Consider the following 21,767-nt stretch of genomic DNA (forward strand, 5'->3'; position numbering starts at 1 on the left):
GAGTTTGGATGAACCTTTTTGTCTGGGCTTCCTGTTCGGTCTGTCTGATGTAATTCTCCGTACAACCACGAGATGGCAGCCGGAGGAGGTTCTGCCGAAAGACAGAGTGAGGCAGCCTGTGGGCAGGTGGCAGAGCTGAAATAAGCAGGAAGGATGGAGGATTGAGGGGGACACCGGTCCACGTGCTTGGTGGCCCCGCGTGTCTCTGGGACTTCGGCTCAGCTGTTTGACTACTCAAGCAAGTTGGCATGCTCGAAGTTATAAGCAGTGTTTTCCCTTTCATCGTGGGGATGGAGGAAGCAGGAGACCTCACTCCCCGTACCTGGAAGGATGGTAAGTAAGTAAGTAAGTAAGTAAGTAAGTAAGTAAGTAAGTAAGTAAGTAAGTAAGTAAGTAAGAAGTTAGTTGTGTGTGTGTGGGGGGGGGTGAGGGGGACTGCCACAGGAATGGTCGACAGAAACAGAGTCCCAAGAGCAGGCTGGGCAGACATGTTTAAGGAAGCAGCTGTGGACTGGATGGAGAAGGGCCAAGGGAGCTTGATTTCAAGAGGAGTCGGGGAAGCAAAGGGAGGGGCAATGGGGGCCAGAAAGGGTTACTAGGTCAGGGTGACTCTTTTGCTCAGCGATGATGTCTAGAAGTTCCTTCTGGCAGTGCTGGCCCAGGACATTATGGCTCCTGGATGGGACTGGGCAATGGGCTGTATCCTGGCTCCACAGCTTCCCGGGGTCTGCACCAGCTAGGAAGAGAGAAACGCAGGTGAGAGAGCAAGCCCTCGTGGAGAGGAAGTTAAGGACTCATCTGCTAACCCTGAGGTCCGCAGTTCAAGCCCACCAGCTGCTACGTGGCAGAAAGAGGTGGCTGTATCCTTCCGCCAAGATGACATCCCTGGAAACCTGTGGGCAGCTCTCTTCCATCCTGTAGGGTCAAGATGAGCAGGGACTGGCTTGGCGGCAGAGAGGCCATGGGTTACAGATAATGATGTCCATCTGCACAAGCAGTGAGGACGCCAGAACAGCGGTTCTCAACCTGTGGGTTGCGACCCCTTTGGGGTTCAGATGACCCTTTCACAGGGGTCACCTGATTCACAACAGTAGCAACATGACAGTGATAAAATATTAATGAAAATAATGTTGTGGTTGGGGGGTCACCACCCCATGAGGAACTGTCTGAAAGGTCATGGCACGAGAAAGTTGAGAACCACTGTTCTAGAAGGTGGTGGTGATTTGTTTAAAGCCTCAACTTTCCACTGGGGGGTGATTTCGCCTCTCTGCCCGGCATGTAACAATGTGTGACATTTTTAAAAACATTAAAAAACATTTTTTTTGGATGAAGTGAAGTTTTTACAGAGCAGCTTATCCGGGGCAACCCCCTCAATGTACCAGCACACATCACCCCCTCAACATACCAGCACATCACCCCCTCGCTCCCTGGACTTCCTGTATCCACCCCTCCTTCTTGGTCCATGGTTCAACACTGCCCTTCTGATCTGAAATGGTGAATTAATCTAACAGCGGGGAGAGTTCACTTCCAGACCTGAAGGGGGACTAAGAAGGGTCATAGATTTGGGGTTCTACCAGTCTCTATCCAACCGCTAAGCCTGACTTCTTTTCAGATAATTTTGAATTTCAGTCCACATTTTCCCCATCTACTCTACCCAGGACCTTCTTGTAGGACCCCTTTCAGAGTGGCTGGCAGTGGTAGCCGGGCACCATCTAGTTATTCTGGTCTCTGGGCCACGGAGGCCGATGTGCGCCTCATCCATCAGTCCACTAGACACAATGTTTCCATTCCATTGCCATCATTCCTAAAGATGTTTTTAATGGTCCCACCCAAGTGGCATCTAGTGGGTAGCGAGACCAAGGATCGGATAACATCAATGCACAGGGAAGACCCCCCCAAGATAAAGAACTATCCGACCCCCCACCCCCCTCTCCCCATCAATAGGGCTACGGTGGGGAAACCCTGCTCATGGAGAAGGCACTGCGTCTTGGCCTGCCCCTTTGAGCACTTCTTGAAACGTGAATAAAAACAACAAGAATAACAGCCGCTATGTCCTCAGGAGAAGGACAGCCCTTGGGTGTGAGCCGGCCCTTCCTTGCTTCTTACCAGGACTCTCCATGGTGTCACCGGGGAACCAGCTCCATCTTTGAAGCAGAGGGAGGAGGACAACCACTCTTTGGCCTCTTGGGCTAGAAGATCCCACCTCCAGCGATGCCCTCCACCCACGTCGCCCGTGGGCTCAGCCGGGTCCAGGATCACAGGCCTGCATGTGACAGGGAGAGGGTGTTAGAGGAGGGCTTCCCAGGCCCAGAGACTGTCAGCTTTGGGGCCCACTGGGCTCCAGCCAACAAGGAACTTGCTTCATGTCCTTGGGATAGGTCATCAGGGGAGACCGGTCCCCGGAGAAGGACATCATGCTTGGTCAATGGACTGAGAGTGCCTGCGGCCCCGGGCTCACACGTAGAACAATGGAGGAGTGGGTGCTGCGCCTAGGGTGTCTGTGCGCCTAGGGTGTCTGTGCGCCTAGGGTGTCTGTGCGCCTAGGGTGTCTGTGGGTGGGAGCGGACTCCATGGCACCGGATGACAACATGCATAGTTGATTGTGTGACGTGTACGTGGCGTGTGTGTGCCCCAATGGGACCTTGCTCTTTCACCCTCCCTCCTCCCCCTCTCTCAGCCTTCGCTCCTTTGATCTCTTGCTTCTGTGGCTTTTGCTCCCCTCTGGTGGAACTGAAGTTCCCCCAACACACTACAGATCCCCAAGTACCAGTGGTTGGCGTCTTAACCCACCCACCCAAAGTTGCCACGGGAAAAAAAAGGTTGGTTCTTCCCCTGTCCTTTCTCCTCCCGTCTCTCAGGAGTGTTTCCCTGGAGAAGGGGCAGGCTCTCCTGGCAAGCAGCATCCTCCGGCCGCCTTTGCTGGGAGGCACTGGGGCCCAGGAGAGCAGAGAAGAAGCATGGAGGAGTCAGGGTAGGGAGAGCAGGGGGCTGGGCTTGGGACACCTGGTGTTCTGAATCTGGTGCCACAGGAAGTTCCCCACAGTTGGGTCCTGGAAGTTGTAGTTGACTGTCCAGAAGATACAGAGGTGTTGGTATTGTGTGACCAGCTCCAGGACTGTCCGGAAGCCTTGGGCAGTTTTAAAATCCACTTCCCCGCTGCCCTGTTCCCAGGCATAAATAGTCAGCAACTCCAAGGCGTACTTTGGGGGCAGGGAGCCCTTTGTCTTTAGTTTCCGTTCACACTGTGGGAAGAGAGGAGGCGTCAGGAGCTCTGGAGGAGCCACACAGACTGTCCGCTTGCATTGGTCACCCCGGGGAAACGGAGTCACCAGAGTGAGGGACTGGTGCTTCAGGAGCAGGGTAGAGGGATGGGCATTCTTTTAGCAACTGGAGGGCAAAGCGTGGACCCCTGGGGTGTGGCAGGTCATCACAAGGTGGGCGATTTGGATGACCGAGACCTGGCGATCTGTTCCTGTAACGATCACAGCCCAGCAAACCCTAGGCCAGCGGTTCTCAACCTGTGGGTCGCGACCCCCTTTGGGGGTTGAACGACCCTTTCACAGGGGTCACCTGATTCATCACAGTAGCAAAATGACAGTGATGAAGTAGCAACGAAAATAATGTTATGGTGGGGGGGGGGGTCACCACCACATGAGGAACTGTATGAAAGGGTTGAGGCATTAGGAAGGTGGAGAACCACTGCCCTAGATGGAGCTCCTGTGGCAGCAGTTCGAAACCACCAGCTGCTCCGTGGGAGAAAGATGAGGCTCTCAATTCCCGCAAAGGGTGACAGTCTCACCGGGGCAGTTCCACCCTGTCCTGTAGGGGCTCTCTGAGTCGGCGTGGTCTGGACAGCAGGGAGGCTTAGAGACCCTAGGGGTCAGCTGGACCCCACCCCACTCAACAGCCCGGGCAGCAGGGGACTCCCTGCGGGAGCAGATGGTTAGTGTGCTGGGCTGATAACCACAGGCCCCAAGTTCAGGTTCATCCAGAGGCACCTTGGTGGAAAGGCCTGGTGGATTGCTTATAAAAACCACCGCTGAAAACCCTGCGGGGCAGCCCTTCTCTGATTCCATGGGCTCCCCCTGAGTCAGAATCGACTCGATGGCAACTCAGGAAACCCCCCTCCCCGCCCCCCCCACAAAAAAACTCACTTTCATTGAGGAGATGCTGACTCCTAGAGACCCTAATGGATAGAGTAAAACTGCCCCAGTGGGGTTTCCAAGACTGCGATGATTAACGGGAGTAGAAAGCCTCATCTTTCCCCTGAGGAGCAGCTGGGGGTTTCGAACTACTGACCTTGCGGTTACCAAACCCACTACATCACCAGGGCTCCTTGATAGCCACTAAGAGCAGTAATACGGCAGCAGGCACCGGTTTCTCTGTGGGGTCGGTGGCCACAGGCGCTTTCCCACGGTGTCAGGGGAACCTCAGAGGACAGTTGTCATGGAATCCAGGATGCTGAATTAAAAAAACTCAAACCAAACTCACTCCCATCGAGTCTACGCCGACTCATACTGACCCTACAAGACAGAGTCGACCTGACCCTACAAGACAGAGTGGACCTGGGTTTCTGAGACTGTAACTCTTGACAGGAGTAGAAAGCCTCATCTTTCTCGCAAGAGAGTGGCTGGTGGTTTCAAACTGCTGACCCCGCAGCTAGCAGCTCAACACGTAACCCGCTACGCCACCAGGGCTTCCTCTGCAGAGGTTGGTAGGTGTCTTAAAGGATTGCCCCAGGAGCATCTTTAACCCTGAGCCCCAGACACCTGCACGAGTCATCTGAAAACCCAGCCCGGCTTTACCTTGATGAGCAAAGATGGCCTGACTTGTGCATTAAGCTCCCTAAGACACAGCAGTGACAAGAAAGACAAACTGGGGACCTCGGGGACGGTGAGGTCATGTTCATGGGAGAGGAACGACTGGGCAAAGGGAGTGAGGATGGTGCCGACCCCGGAGAACGTCAGCAGTGTCGCCGAGTGGGACTTGCACCAAGTGCTGACTTTGTGTATGTTCTTCTGTGTCAAGTCTCAACCCCACCAACCTCATCGGCTATAGTGACGACAGAACAGCCGATCGTGGGCTCTGGATGGAGCCTGGCATCCACGCACCGCACAAAGCAGTCAGCCGGGTCGCATTGGGCCTGGTGATCAGAGGCCCGGGGAGTACCATGACTGGTTCTGGAGGACGTGGTGGCTGAGCCCTCTGAGCACGCCAAACTCAACCTGACCCCCAACCACGGTGACCGTTTAGGGTAGGGTAGACCAGACCTGCCTCTGTGCGTTTCCAAGTCCGTTTGTTTTGTTTTTTGAAATCATTTTATTCCTACAGATAGGACAATAATCCATAAATCAAATTCGATCCGGCATAATTGGACAATTGCTGCCGCCATCGTTTTCAAAACACTCAGGGGCAGAGCATTCGACTGCAGGCTGTCCGGTGTTTATGGGGCACAGACAACCTCGTCTTATCTCCCTTGAAGCGGCTGGTGGTTTCGAATGGCTGACTTTTCAGCTGTAGCCCAGCACGTAAACCACCAAGCCACCCGAGCTCCAGTGCGTCTTGTCCATGTTCTGCACTTTCTGGGAGGAAGGGCTCAGGGCTGAGACTCCATCTCAGCTCCGTGGGGGGCTGGAGGCAGAGAGCACAGGGCTCAGGGGAGAGTTGTGGTACGGGACACAAACGGCCCAGGGCCCGGCCTGCAGCTCAGTCGGCCAGTGCCCGCAGCTCTGAGTGGACGTCGGTTACCTGCAGGCTTCTGACTGCCTGTGTCTGGGCATGCGGGCTGGACCAATGAAGCCACATAACATCCCTTCTAGAAGGCCATGGAGGCTCAGGGCTGGGCCTTCCTGGAGGAGGGAGCGAGCTGGATTCCTGACCAGAGCCCCTCATGCCCAGCCCCTATCCGTCTACCATGGGAGGCTTCTGGGTTGCTACGATGCTGACAGGGTTACAGGGGTGGCTTTCAGACCCAGAGGGATGAGGCGGAAAGGCCTGGCAATCTACTTCCAAAAACCAGCTGATGGAATCTCTATGGAGCACAATGGGATGCTGCCGGGGCTGCACAGAATCGTGGGCATGGTACAGTACCAGGTAGTACTTCATGCTGTTTGGGCATGGGGTTGCCAAGAGTTAGGGCCGACCTGAACACAGCTAACAATGACAATGACGGCGACAACCACACAGCAGCCTTGACAGAGAAGGTGCTCTGTGTAAAATCAACCAGGCTCCGTGATAGGAGAGCCATCCGGATCCCGGGTGTAAGCACTGGGTAGATTCCCTGAGACAACTGGCCTCCCCTGCCCAGGGTGGTGGGCAGGTGCTGGTCCAAAGGTCTCTGATAAATATTCATAGCAACCTAGAACAAAGATCATACCTGTTTGTACCAATGCTTCACCAGGCGAATTAAACTCTTCACCTTGGTCGGACGGGAGATGATGAAATCCCGCTGCAGCTCTGTGAAGCAGCAGGAAAACTCTCCCTTCACATACTCCGAGGATGTAAACAGCCGGATGAGCTCCGCATAGACAGTGGGGCTGGGGGTGGAGCCTGATGTCCATACACCTGGTGAGGAGGAGATAGCTATGAGATGCCTTCATATGCAGGGCAATGAATGAGCACAGCTGAAAACATATTTTTTGGGGGAGACACATTTCATTCTAATCCATGATGTCGAGCTGCATGGAAAAACAAACCCCCCAAACCTTCAAAACTCACTCATGCGGAGCTGATTCTGACTCGCCGTGACCCTATAAAATAACGGAGCACTCTCCACTGTGGGTTTCTAGGACTGTCATTCTTTACAGGAGCAGAAAGCCTCATCTTTCTCCCAAGGAGCGGCTGGTGGCTTTTGAACTGCTAACCCATGACCCATAACCCACTAGGCCACTAGGGCACTGGTACATTAGAATTGCTGGGTGGTGTCAACTGTGAATGGGTTTGCTGGGAACGGAATGGCTGGAGGTCGAAGAGCACGCAGAGGTGCCTCTGAAGAAAGGCCTGGCGGTCTGTTTCTGAACAACCATTCTTGAGAACTCTCTGAAGCCCAGCTGTGCTCCGACACCCGGGAGGCCACTGTCAGTCAAAATCAACTTGACAGCAACTGGCTTTGAAGATGCAGGGAGTATCTGTGTTCTGACACGCACCTATTCTGAACAGCGGTAAACGTAAAAACGAATTACATTTACAAAGATGTAGAGCGCATCTCTAACACCACGGGCTGTCATAAACAGACACACAGCCATTTATATTATTGCTGAAAGGTATCTTGGACAGGGCTGATGGGGGAGTCACACGCTATGGCTTGGGCTTAAACTTGGCCCTCTGCTTGTTGGTGTAAGTAAAGTTTTATTGGTACATAGGTTCATTGCTTACCTATCGCTGCTTTCATTCTACAACAGCAAAGTCGAGCAGTTGTAACAGAGAACAGTCTGGCCCTTGGAGTCCCAAACTGTTATTATATGACTGTTTACAAAAAAATCTGTTTGTAGGTCCACCACTCAGAGGGATGGCGGTACCCGGATCTTCAGGATTTTGAATTGGCTGTGATCTGCCAAATGTCTGAGATAGCATCTTGAAGAAAAACCAACCTCATTGCCAGTGAGTCTATTTCTGACTCATAGCGTCCCCCTACAGGATAGGGTGGAACGACCCGGTGGGTTTCCAAAATGTTACCTCTTTCCTGGAATTGAAAGCCTGTCTTCCTCCCTCAGAGCAGCTGGTGGTTTCGAACTGCTGACCTTGAGGTTATTAGCAGCCCAATGCTTAACCCACTACATCACCAGGGCTCCTGACAGAACCCATGATACCATTTTCCACATGTCATTACGTATCTCTCACCCATGAACTGAATTCCTAAAGGAGATTTTGCTGGAGAGTGCCTGGCAATGCCTGGGTTTCCCGTATCGTTGCGTTAGAAATCTTCAACAGGCTTAAGGTTATGGCGTAAGCGCCGCCCAGGTCACTGGCTGAATAATGCATTTAGCTCTTGGTTTTATTTGTTGTGTGCTGCCTGGAGTCCTGAAGCTTGCAACCAGCCATCCAAGGTAAGACAATTGGGAGTGACACAGAAAGAAGAAGAATCGGGAGGTGAAGGAGGACATGGGATGGGTACCTGTTTGCCTTTATGATCAAATGCCTCCTTTGCCCTGTGACCGGAAGAACTAGATGGTCCCCAGTTACCCTCACTGCATATTTGATCAAAGATCCTACAGTAAAATCCTGATCAAAAGGAGGGAGAAGTGCAGAACAGCATTTTACATTCTCATGGAATTGAGACTTTCTGGAGACATGGAGGCTGGATAAACCCACGGAAATGTGAACTGCGGTTTTACATCTTAATTCAAAACTATCCCCTGACATCTTCTTTGAACCGAAGAATAAACTAGTTTAAGCAGTAAAGAATGTTGCTTCCACCCCGAAATTCCTCCACAATCTTTCCTTCAATTTCTTTCTCTAGTAGTGGAGGCATTTTTATCAAGACATATATGTGGAGCTTCAGTGTGCTCTGTTCTCTGTTCCCGCAGGCTTTGAGCATCCTTGGGCTACTGAAATGAGAAATGGGTTTCACATCTTACACATTCATCCGCTGGGGGTTCTGGGTCCAAGACTCAAAACTCACAGGACAGAACTGCCCCTGTGGGTTTCCAAGGCTGTAACTCTTTACTAGGGTAGAAAGCCCTGTCTTCCTCTGAGAAGCTGGAGGTCTCAAACTGCTGGCCTTGAGGTTAGCAATCCAATGCGTCACCCATCGTGCCATAGAGATTGATGATGAGAGTACACATATTTTTAATTTATATTTTTGGTGAAAAATTATGAACTATCTATTTAAAAACTCACTCCCTTGACAATTTCTAGACAACCATTTCTTTGGTTAAATGCTCTGTGTGCTGTCAACATGCTTGGCATTTCTGTTCTAGCTGTTTCTCTTCTGTTGTCTCAACCTCCCTGCCCCCACCTTTTCATCTCTGCGTCCAGACATCTGCTGATCTGCCGGTCTGAGGTCATTTCTTAGTTGTAAAATAGTAACACGGGTTGAGAACTGCTGTTCTAGGGCGACAAGTTTTACTCTGGGCTAAACTGTCACTTAATGAAAGGTGACTTGAAGGGATAGCGAGGCACCCAGGTGAGCTGTCAGGCAAGTGTTAGACTGCAAACTGCCAGGTCAGTGGTTCAAAACCACCAGCTTCTCTGCAGGAGAAAGTGGAAGCAATGAGCTCCCACAAAGACTTCCTCACAGCCTCCAAAACTCTACACAGCATTGTCATGAATCCACTCATTGGCAGTGGGTTTTGCTTTTCAGGGGAGAGATTTTAATTCAGGACTTGAAGAGCAAGTCAGAGCTAGAGTCTTGGAGACCCCTACAGACACAATAGGTCCAATAAATCTAGATTCTGAGAAGAATCTGAAGTTCGGAGTGACATTTCTGCCCCTGGTTTGCAGGCTTTCTCTATGAAATCCCTGATCAGAGCATTTAGTACAGGCATCTGGGCACCACCTACATATTCTGGTCTCATAGCGGATGTCATTGCAATCCCGGGAAGGTGACTTTGTCTCTCCCATCTACATGCCTCTTCCTGGGACAGAAGGAGATGTCTGAGGGGGTCTTACCTAGCGCATTGAAAGCAGGTAGCAGGTCAAACTCCACGCTTTCCGGCAACTCTTTGGACCTCAGGGAGAAGCTGAGCCCCCTGGGAGCGGTATGCTTGGAAATCTCCACCTTCACCTCAAACTTCTCCTTCTTCTGGCAGGCTTCCAGCTGCTTATGGACTTCCTTGATGATGTCACTTCGCTGGTCTTTCTGGGAGGGAAAGCTTTTCAAATTGTTGGGGAACAAGATGAGGTCGGCGTCAGAGCCACTCCTCAGCGCCGTGCCTTTGGCCGTGGATCCACCCTAACGGAGAAAGGGTTGCTGAGTTGGCACCATGCTTCAATGGGGAGCCTCCCCCCCCCCCACCACCTCCATGGGCTGTGCCTCGTCAGGGTGGCCCGTGATGCTGCTGAGGGCAGGTTCGGTGTTAGGTCTACCTAGGACCAAACCCAAAGCAGAGTGTTTTTTTAATTTTTAAAATCATTTTGTTAGGGGTTCATACAACTCTTATCACAATGCATCCATACATCAATTGTGTCAAGCACACCTGTACATTCATTGCCCTCATCATTCTCAAAACATTTGCTCTCCACCTAAGCCCCTGGCATCAGCTCCTCATTTTTCCCCCTCCCTCCCCGCTCCCAGCAGAGTGTTTTATGCTATGAAGCTACTCTTTCAATACTTTATCTTTTATCAGTTTTATTGGCACATAATTTACATATCATGCAATTCAATGGTTCAGCTGTTCAGTCATCTCAAGGACAATGGTACAATCACTACCGTATCAACGTTAGAACACTCCCCGACAAAAAAGTTAAATTACTTTTAAAATGAGTTGTGTAGTCACAGCCAGTTCTAGTACTCCCTCCCCACTCCTGCCTTCATTTGTTTATTCCCACAATTCCTTTTCTCTCCCTATGACCCACCCCCACAACCCCTGAGGCAGCCTATCAACCCTTGTGTCAATTATTACCACTATGCATCCACTTCTCTGGGAAACCCAACAGAAACAATGAAGAAGATCCTCACAAAAAGGTGGCAGGGAGAGTAATAATAATCAAAAGGACCAACATACAAATAACGACTAAGAGAGAAGAGACTCCCACCATCATTCCAAAAGCCAGGGAAGACATTGCTGTCACGGAACTAGGAAGAGATACGTGCACCTAGAACCAATTCAGGTCGGGAGAAAGTGGCTCTCTTTCATGACCTTGTATGCACCTCTTTACACACACAACTGCATACGAGGGACTTATTTCCCTGCACGGCAGAAACAGTGGAGTGCTTGGTGGAGGTTTGAGGTTACCTCCTTTTCTGTATCCCCCCTCTTCTTTGTCTTGTTCTCCTCCTCCTCCTCCTCCTTCTCCTCTTCCTCCTCCTCTCCTTCTACTCCGGATTCCCCTCCTCTTTTTCCTCCTCCTCCTCCTCCTCCCGCTCTCTTCTTCTTCCCCTTTGCTTGAGCAAACAACCCTTTCCAGCTTGCAAGTCATGTCAGAAAGTAGGAGGCCTTCTCTGATCTGCGGGTGGCTCCCTCCCCACTGTGCCATTCCATGTGCCCTGACATCTTGCCTTCCTGATTGACTGCCGCGTCAACGGGGTCTCAGCATGGAGAGGGCATCGCGTGCGTGCACCCCAGCTACTACAAAAGTGGTCACTAGCTCAGTGTTTTCACACCCCTGTAGATTGCCTTTGACGTGGGGATCCCTATTTACCCCTTCCTTCATGTGACCCTGCACACCGGGTTGTCAGGTCTGTGGTGAGCAGACAGTGAAGCTGGCTTTGGGCTAGGGTTCCAAGTGCCCTGCCATCGAGTAAGTTCTGACTCAGAGCGACCCTAGAGGACAGAGCAGGACTGCCCCGGTGGCTTTCCTAGACTGTCACATCTGTATTCCGAGGAGTGGCTGGTGATTTCGAACTGCTGACCTTCCATTTAGAAGCGCCATGGATAACCCACCTCGCCAGCAGGTCTACTTAGTAGAAACAACTGACTTCAGACATAGCCTTCACTAGTACTGCCTCCTCAACCTAGCAAGCAAGCACCATGCCGACGTGAAACTTCACCCGGGGATAAAACAGGGGCTAGGAGTTACAACCTGTATGTTTAAGGGACAGACTTCAATCCAAACACCTCTCAACAGATATATCCCCTGGGAACCTGTGAGTGTGATCTTCTGTGAGGAAAAGGTCTTTGTAGGTATCACTTGAGATGACTTCATCATGGATTAGGGTGTACCTTAAATCTAACGGCCAGTGTACTTACAAGAGGAGGGGGGAGGAGAAGACACATGAGTGAGAAGGTGATGTAAAAAGACAGAGGCAGACCTGGCAGGGATGTGTCTCCAAGCCAAGGACTGCCAGGATCCAAAGTATGTTGTTGGTGATGTAGAAAGTCTATCAACACCTCTACTGAGCACCAGGAGCCTAGTTCCCTGAATTCATCAACCTCCTTTCTTATCCCTTTGCCCTCAAGTGCTGGATGGCAGGTAGGATTGGAGAGCTTCAATGATGGCTGCTCTCCCTATTAGGAATAGTCTCTTTCTAGAAAGACCAGCATTCACCTTGACGATCTTCTGAATCTTGATCTGATCTTCTGAAGTTTGGAAGCACTTTTCTTTAAGGAATGAGCAGATAATATCAACAGCTTTCTTGACCTGATCCAGGAACTCTTTGCTAGGCTGGAGAAAGTCTTGGATGAACTTATCTAGAAGATTTTCCGGGGTGATGTAGAGAGGTGCTGGCTGGAGGAAGAGACAGGAACTGGGTGGTAAGAGTCTTCTTGCAAGCAGACCCCAAAGATTCCTTCTTCCTGTACCTTTGGGGTCTCTATGCTGCCCTCTACCCCTCACCACTCCGTCCTGCTACCCAACCCTCTTGTTGAACATATCTCAAAAACATACCTGAGAGTTGACAGTTGTACCCAAGTTCTCATAAGCTCCAACCCCCTCTAATCATCTTCCCTTAACCCATAGGAAGTATTTGTACTCTTCAACTTCATCATGCTGTTACCTAAATGAGCCAAAGGTGATCTCTGGGTATCAATCTGGATTGATCTGCTTTTTAATAACAAGTGGAAGCTCCACAGCCTCTCAAAAGTCCACTGTCAGCAAGTTCAAGTTTTTATACCCCAATTGTTTTGAGTATTGCCCAAATATTCATGACCATGGGCCAGACCACCAAGATTCAATGGGCATAACATAGTCCACAAAGACAAGGTTCTACATCCTACTTTGGCAAGTAGTGGCCTTAAAAGCTCACCAGCAGCCATGTAAAGTACAACCATTGGCCTCTCCCTGCAGAGAATGGAAGAGTGGAGCAATGCAAAGATACAGGGAAGCAATTATTCCAATGGACTATTGGACCTCATGAACATCAGCTTCCACAACCTATGGTTGTTGTTAGGTGCTGTTGAATTGGTTCTGACTCACAGCAACCTTGTGTATAACAGAAGGAAACAGCGCCTGGTCCTGCACAGTCCTCACCAAGGTTGTTATTCTAGCCACCAGCCACAAGGTCAGGGGTTCAGTTCCACGAAGAGTCACTCTGCAAGAAACTCCTGGGAAATGACTTCCCAAAACTCCAGCCCCAGAGACCCCTCCAGCGCAGAGATTTCCTGAGATGCAAATGTGGTCGCTATGAGTTGGGGCTGGTTTACGACACTGGGGGTGGTGGCTGGTGACTCACAGCACAGACTCCGTGTTCTAACGTGAGAAGCTTAGATTTCTCAGAGGAGCCCTCAGAAGGATGGACCCACTGGCCGGGGATGGGCCTGGTGCTCTGCTTCTGTGAAGATACGAGCCTGGAAATTCGGGGCATGGGCTGGGGTGGGGAGGCAGTGCGACTGTGTCACATGGGGTCACTATGAATTGGAATCAACTCGCTCACACTCACAGCAACACAATCTTTTCAGAGAGTGTGAGGGGAAGTCTGTGTGGTGGACTTGCTCTTTTCTCCATTGGGGGTGGGGTGTGGGGACCCTAGTGCGTCAACCACAGGTCCCTTCCTTTCTCCTGTCCCAAGCCCTCTCCTCACTCACCCCTGACACCTGTTTGAAGGGGCCCCAGAACATGTCCCAGCCCCTCTGACTGCTGCCGCTTCCCTTCGGCTAGATCGTTCCCTCTTCATCTACCACCACCTTCACACCTCCTCAGAAATCCATTTCAGACCCTCTTCCATGAGGATCTTATACCCTCCTGTCCCCCTTTGCCCGTCACCCATCATGTCCATGGGAGGAGGCTCTGGGAAGAGACTGGAATTCTGGCGGCCTGCCCTGTAGCACAACACAGGTCTCTTACCAGAACATTCCAGGATGGTCCAGGGGACCCGTCACCCAGGCGCAGAAACGACAGCCAGATTCGAGCTTCCTTGTCCAGCCATTCCCAACACATGTCTGGACCTCCACTTACATTATGCATCGGGTTAACTGGATCCAAGATGACGGGCCTAGGAATCCCATTAGATCAGAACGTTAAAAAGCCGTAGGGCCGCTCATAATCAGAGTCAGTGAGTGGTCTAGTCTCCCTCTCGAGGGGAAGCACCTCTCCGGATTTGTTTCTTTCTCTCCCTTTGTTTATGAACTACAGCTGGGCTTCCATGGTTGTGCCCTTTTGGAAGGAGATCACCAGACCTTTCTTCTGAGGCACCAGAGGAGGGGATTTTATACTGTCAACCTCCATGTTTGTGCCCAGTGCTTAACCATTTGTACCACTGGTGGCATAGTGGGTTCTGTGTTGGGCTGCTAACCAGGGTCAGAGGTTCAAACCCCACCAGCTGCTCTGCCAGAGAAAGAAGAGACTTCCTGCTCCCCCAAGAGTCACAGCTGAGGAAACCCAGGAGGACAGTTCTACTCTGTCCTATTGGGTTACTAGGCATCGGAATGGACTTCGTGGCATTGAAGATTGCTCTGTATTTGCTTTTGAAAGGCCCTTAGGGTTTGTCTTGGAGACACCATGTGACCGGACACAAGGTGAAAAGCACCGGCCAGGGTGTCCTCTCTTTCAGACAGACCTCCCTGTTCTTCATGACTGGACACATCACTGGCTAGGCAGGACAGGGCCAGGACCTCATTCTAAAGGTTACAGCCCAGACAATGCAGAAAGAGGCGGAGGGAGAGGGCCCTGGGGAGCTTGGTACCTCGGTGCCCGGAGCTGGTGCAGCAGGATATTCCTCAGAGTCTCATTCTCAAAGTTGTAGTTGATGGTCCAGTAGACACACAGCTTTCGGTGCTGCGTGATGAGCCAGAGAACAGTTCGGATGCCTTCGGCTAGGTCGAAGTCGTCTAGCCCGCATCCCTGCTCCCAGGCATACACTGTCAGCAGCTCCAGAGCATAGTCAGGCAGCTTGCCTGAATCCTGAAGCTCTTCCCGACACTGTGGGAGAAAAGGGGCAGCCAGAGCTCATTTGGGGATTCCCATGCGAAGAATCTGGAAGCAAGAGATCAGAAGTCAATATGAAGCCACTGTTCTCTACCAGAATGCTTACGGTTAACTGGATTGACAGCATCAAGAGTTGACAAGGAAATGGAGCAACTGGAACTCTGGTACACTGCCGAGGAGAATGTAAATTGGTGCAACCATTTTTGGGAGTTTGGCAGGCAGCGTTCACGAAATCTAAATATAGACACCCATTCTCCACTCATGGCTACGGCATATATATCTGTTGTTGTTGTTGTTGTTGTTGTTAGAAGCTGCCCAGTCAGTTCTGGCTCTGAGCCACCACACGCACAACAGAAAGAAACACCGCCCGCTCCTACTCCATCGCGCCATGGTTGCTATGTTTGTCGCCACGTTGTTGATCCATCTTGTCAAAGGTCTTCCTCTTTGTCGCTGCCCTTCCACTTTACCAAGCACGATGTCCTTCTCCAGGGACTGACCTCTCGTGACAACATGTCCAGCGTACGTGCCTATGCAGATACCTATATACTCACACACATATGCATGCACGTATATTTTACAACCCAGCAATTCCACCCCTAAAGACTGGCCCAAGGGGAACAAGTGCTTTAACTCACAGAGAGATACATGGGAGGATAGTAAGCGAATTCATAACAGCTCCAAGTTGGGAACCATCCAGATGTCTGTTCACAGTCGAATCGATCAATGGGTAGACCACGGGTCCTCAAATTTTTTAAACAGGGGACCAGTTCACTGTCCCTCAGACCCATTGGAGGGCCAGACTATAGTTTTTAAAAAAATTATGAACAAATTCCTATACACACTGCACATATCTTATTTTGAAGTAAAAAACCAAATGGGGCAAAAACACCTGGCGGGCTGGATAAATGTCCTCAGCAGGCCGCATGTGGCCCACGGGCTGTAGTTTGAGGACCCCTGGGTAGTCTCTTACTACATGGAAATGCTACAAAACAATGAAAAACTAGTGTTAACACGCAAATACATGGGTGAACCTGTCAGTTATCATGTTGAGCAGAAGAAAGCGGACATGAAAGTCTATTCAGTAGGACTCTGTTTATATCACATTTAAAAGCAAGTTGGTGACAGATATGAGAATGTGGCTGTTAGGAGCCATAGCAACCCGGGCGCACCAGAACTTAGCACTGCCTGGCCCTGCGCTGTCCTCACAATGGTCCCTGTGCCTGAGCCCAGGGTTGCAGCCACTGTGTCCATCCAGCCCCTTGGGGACCTTCTTTTCCGCTGCCCCTCCGCTTGACCAAGCATGATGTCCTTCTCCAGGGACTGGTCTCTCCTGACAATATTAAAATAGCGGTTCATTTTGGGGGGAGCACTGACTGCACTAGCGACAGCCTTCTGGGGTGCAGCAAATGCTCTCTATTTTGATCTGGGCGTTGCTTATAAGGATTGAAAAACGCACTTGGCTGTATACTTATGCTGGTCGCATGTCCCTGATGGCAAATGACCTCAACAGGAAGGGACGGAAGGACAACCATGGATATCATTTCAAAATTACCTGCTGATACCAGTATTTTACCAAGAGGATCAAATCCTTCAGTTTTCTGGGACGGTTCTTAAAAAATTCCTCCTGGAGCGTCATGAAGCAGACTGAGAAGTCACCGGGCCGGAATAATGTTGTATCTATGAAGCTTTTCAACTCTCGATAGAGCTGGGCACTGGGCTTCTCACCAGGGCCTGATGGGAAAGAGAAACCGGGGCATTCTGGTGATCAGGTGACCTCAGAGCGCCAAACAGCGAAGGTCGGTCGTGATTCAATAGCACAGGCCGATTAGTCAATCACGTAGACAACGCATATTGACTGTAAGGACAATGGTGAAGGGGCGGGGGGTGGGGGGGGTGCTGGCTCTCCTTGATAATGAAACACATTCTAAAGTGACTCAAATAGAAACAGCATGGCTGGGTCTTGAGGAAATCAGCAGACCCAAAAGGGAGGGACCAGAAACACAACTATAAACGAAAAGCGAGGTGGTGAGTAGGGAACACTTTCTTTTAAAAGGAAAAAAGGAAGGCATGCTTTCTTTGAGAAAACCCGCTGTCGGTGAATCTGGGTTTGCATCAGGAAGGGAAGCATGTTTACATACAGTCTCGCCTCTGTGTGTCAGAATGGACTGGACAGTGATGGGATGGTTTTGTTGCATGAGTCAGTCCAGGCATTGTTTGATTTCAGAACGTCTAGGATGCAGGAAAGCCCCCATCCCTACCCCCCCCCCATCCCGGTATGCTGAACACAGCTTACAAGAACAGTCCTATGGGAAAAACTCAAGGGCACGAGTGCTTTTCTTGTTTCAAAAAAGGTGAACCGTCGATTGATGCCAAACCTCATTCTGGATGTCTGTCAACTTCTCAAACAGATGAACATGTCGACTGAGAGTGTCTTTGGAGTTTGTTCCACCAGGTCAGACTGATAATCAAGCTTTCTAATTAGAGGTTCTGAAAAGAATGTATAACAGTGTGTGATAAAAAAGGCCTGATGTGTGGCAGACGACAATGCACCTGCTCGCCAGCCATCTCAGTGTGCCAGTTTTGGGGAAAAACAACATGCTTCTCTTATCCCATGCACCTTCCTCACCAGACCTCACTCCATGCGACTTCCTTTTGATTCTTCGAATCCAGAGGGACAAGCGAGGACAGAGATTTGACGACGTAGAAGAGGTGAAGAAAAAGATGAGGGAGGTGCTGTCAGCCATCCAGATGAATTTGAAAAAGGTTTCCAAGAATGGAATCGCCGATTTCACAAATGTATTTAGTGTAATGTAGAGTACTTTGAAGGTGATGAGGTTGTTTTGTAAACAAACAAACAAACATAGTTTTGGGATTTTAAAAAAAAATCCATTTTTTGGTGGTGGTGGGGGGGTGTACCCTCTCGTCTATATATGAAAAGTGTTCTTGGCCTCTAGGAGACGGGGAAGAAGTTCCCAGGAAGAGAGAAGGCCCAGACTGTGGCCCGGCATTTTGAAAAGCACCAGTGACCCCAGCCTCAGTGCCATTCCCAGACTAGATGGCCCACATTTCTGTCAGGGCCCCTATTCATGGTTTCCATTCTCAACATGACACTGCAGCCCCAGCCCCGGCTCCCCTAGGACACTCACCCACAGCTCTGAAGGTAGACAGCACCTCAAAAACAATGCTTAGCTCCCTGGCGTCCAGCTGGATGCTGAGCCGGCCTGGGGACCAGGTGGTGAACGGCTGGACGGCTAGTTCCCTCAAGTGCTTTGAGGCTTTGAGGCGCTCCCAGATGTTTCTGAGGATGTCACGTCGGCATGTCGTGTGATCCCAGAATTGTCTTAAGTCAGCGAGGAAGATGATGAGGGTGCCATCGGACGTGTGGCTGAGGACTGTATCCCGGCCATAGGAACCACCCTGCCAGAGACAGAGAAGTACCATAGTTTTGAAGTTCTGGACTCGGGGAGCATCGGGCAGGCAGTCCTGTTTCTCAACACTGAGCACCCCAGTCTTAAAATTGTGCCAGAGACGTCTGGCCGTCCTTCTTCCAAGAAAGTTCAGTCCAGCCCGCAAGCTCCTGAGAGGCAAGGTTGGAGAGACCTCGTCTTGTCTAGTTTGGTCACGCTGTTAGGAGAAACCAGTCCCTGGAGAAGGACATTAGGCTTGGTAACGTGGAGGGGCAGTGAAAAAGAGGAAGGACCTCATGAGATGGGTGGACACAGGGCTGCCACCATGGGAACAGTGATGAGGATGGCATAGGACTGTGCACTGTTTTACTATTTGATTCTGTTGTACATGAGGTTGCTATGGGTCGGAACATGAGGTTGCTATGAACATGAGGTCGCTATGGGTCGGAATGGGATAATAAAACAACTTAGTCACTTACCCGCTCACCAGATGACCCAAGTCAGGCTGTCCAGAGCAGCATTATTTCAGACAGGCCCACAAACTGGTGTCAACTCCAATGGCTACCAACAATATCGTGGCACTCACTGATGACGGGTCCACGCAATGGAACACCGCCCCCCCAACCAGGGCCATGACACCCCACAACTGGTAATACCAGCCACACAAGCACCGAAGCTCAAAGGGACAGCTCAGCAAGGCACACCAAGTGACAACTAGTCACAAGTGACAAGCCGAGGTGGCTTATTGGTTCCGATATGCTGGGGACGTTGCTAGCTTCAGCACTGGATAAATCAGGAGGATCGATCAGCCTGCATTTAGGTCAAGAACAAACAGGGGCAAAACCCAGCTACCCTGTTAAACCCCACTGCCATCGAATCGATTTTGTCCCATCCCGACCCCGTCTAGGGTTTCCTACTGACTGTTGCTGTCCCACCCTGCCGTCTACTGCCTGCGGGCAGACTCTGCCTGCCTTGCCACAGGGAGGACTCAGCTGTCTGCTTCCTTGACCTTGGGCCTGGCAGCCCACGTGAGTTGAAGGACTTCCAGTACATTAACTGTTCCACCGAAGTGAGTTGAGCTGAGCCTCTGTACTGCTGTGTGGGCTAATGAGCTGTTATCGTCTTTCTTGCTGTATAAACCCATTCTCGTCTAGATATATAATCCTAAGTATCCAGTTTTTATAGAGAACCCTGCGTAACACACAACTCTAACCCCAGCTGTTAAGTAACTGCTCGCATTTAACTTCTCTGTCTTCTCACCTGGGCCAGGTGGCACCAGATGTGTCCCATCTCTGTTTCGTGGAGCTCAGTGGGCCTGTAAAGATGGATCAACCAGCAACACTCAAGGAAGCAGGAAGTCTACCTATGTATCGCATTGGGCAGATCTGCTGCCAAAGACCTTTTAAAAACATTTTTAAAAGTATAGACATTACCTTGAGGACTAAGCATCTGACCCAAGCCCCAGTGGAAGCTGGGTGCCAAAGAAGGAAGAGATGGCTTGAATGCCATCATGGTGAAGAATCGGGAATACACCGTGGCTCCCCAGAACAAGCAGCAAATCGATTGCAGACCAGATAGGACCAGCATGCTCCCTCAAAGCAAGGATGGGGAGGCTTTGGCTCGCTTCCTTTGGACAGGTCTTCAGGACAGACCAGGTGCTAGAAAGGGACTTAGTGTTCGGGAGAAGTGGAAAGCCAGTGAGCAAGTGGGAAATACTCCAGGAGACAGAGAAACCCACGGCCGTGCCAATGGACTCCAGCCAACAGTAACACAGAGCAGAGGGTGCAGGACCGGGCAGGGTTTTGTTCTGTTGGACTCACTCTGTCATGATTTGGAGGGGACTCAATGGCACCTGTGACAGGGACAACAAAGCAGGGCAGGGGGAGGGGGTGCAGAAGTGCTGGGCAATGGAGTGGTAGAAGGCCAGGGCTGAAAGAAGGGTGGTGAGTGGACACCCCAGCTGTTCAGGGACCTGGTGCCTGCCAGGTGGCCCTGCCTTCTACCTCTCTGGCCCAGAACCTTCAGGCCTGGAATCTGTTCCTACATTGTTGTTGCTGCGAGGTGCCATCCAGGCGGTGCTGACTCATAGCGACCTCATGCATGACAGTAAGAAACATTGCCCGGTCCTGAACCACCCTAACAGTGGTTCTGTTAGGTAGTCTAGCTTAGGGACTGGGGCCTCCATTACGCATGCCAAGAGGTCCGAGCTACCGGAACAAGGAGTGGCCCACTGCACATGCTTAGAGGTTCAGGTTTCCCGCCAGGAAGGGGAGGTACACCTGGGTGGGGGCTGCACCTGGAATAGCCCACCTAGGCCAGGTGAATTCAATTCAGTCAATGGGGTTGACCAGGGCCGTCCACCACGCCTCTCTGCGGGATAATTGAAAAGGCAGGAGCCCGGAACTGACAGCGTGACTTTCTGAGCAACTTCTATGCAGGTTGCTTGCTCGCGAGGAGCCCTGCAGGTGCCTGTGTAAACCCGGACCACCTTCTCACGCTCATAAAACTCACTTGGATCACAAACCAGGCTTTGGTGTGAATCCTTTCTCCCCTGAGAGATCTAACAGTTCCCATGCAGCCACCGGGTCACTCGATCTCTTTTTCACTGCCCCTTGACTTTACCAAGCCTGATATCCTTCTCCAGGGATGGGTCACTTCTGCGATGTCCAAAGTATATAAGACTTGTGCCCACGACACCCATCATTCCTAGCAGACGGCAGAGCTCTCTACTCGAGCCCCTGCTCCTTGCAGTTACAAAACCAGAGAGCAGCCTTGCGTGGGTAGAAATAATCACGGGAAACATACATCCCACGAGCGAGCAGGGCCCTCTCACTGATCGAATGCCAACTCCTGTTACTTTTAGACGCCCAGCTCCCCAGCACGCTAGCTTCCTTTTTTCAGTTTTGAAAGCTGAGACATAGAAGGTGGAAGAGCCTGTCCAGGGGCCACACAGCCCTACTGGCTGTAGCATAACTCCGTCACCTCACCTGAGTGTGGGGAAGGCGAGTTCATGCCCAGAACCTGGCCCAGGGCTCTCCAGGCTCCCCAAGGTGCAGCACTGCCCCCCCCAACCCCCCCATCCCTCCCCCCCCAGCCCTGCACTCACTTTGGCCACACCCTGAACGTGCGGGGAGTTCAGCAGGACAGCACAGATGGCATTGACAGCCCGGTCAATCAGTATCCTGCTGTCTTCACGGGGCCGCAGGGATCTCTGAATGAATGGCCCCAGGTCTTCAGTGGGTATAGAGTTCACTTTCAAGTATGAACACCAGCCCCACATAGCTTCCTGCTGTTGCTGCTGCTGCTGCTGCTGCCGCCGCCGCCGCCGCTCCTGCTGCCCCGCTGCCTGGGAACAGATTGGCTGGCTGCTAGGCAGAAGGGAGGGGCTCCTGTAGCCAG

At 51.2% G+C, this 21,767-nt stretch overlaps 1 protein-coding gene across 1 annotated transcript; it reads right to left on the reverse strand.

Annotated features, from left to right (window-relative positions):
• Positions 1–472: 472 nt before the first annotated feature.
• OAS2 (2'-5'-oligoadenylate synthetase 2) lies at positions 473–21,767 on the reverse strand. Its single transcript, XM_075533901.1, has 11 exons — positions 21,475–21,767; positions 18,108–18,378; positions 16,514–16,692; positions 14,720–14,955; positions 13,882–14,029; positions 12,148–12,327; positions 9,610–9,892; positions 6,377–6,564; positions 3,004–3,242; positions 2,107–2,263; positions 473–736 (listed from the first exon to the last, which is right to left on the reverse strand). The coding sequence occupies exons 1-11, from the start codon at positions 21,646–21,648 to the stop codon at positions 632–634; spliced, it is 2,160 nt and encodes a 719-aa protein (XP_075390016.1). The 5' UTR covers positions 21,649–21,767; the 3' UTR covers positions 473–631.

This window comes from Tenrec ecaudatus, chromosome 16 (genome assembly GCF_050624435.1).
Source record: "Tenrec ecaudatus isolate mTenEca1 chromosome 16, mTenEca1.hap1, whole genome shotgun sequence".
In the NCBI taxonomy this organism is placed as follows: domain Eukaryota; kingdom Metazoa; phylum Chordata; class Mammalia; order Afrosoricida; family Tenrecidae; genus Tenrec; species Tenrec ecaudatus.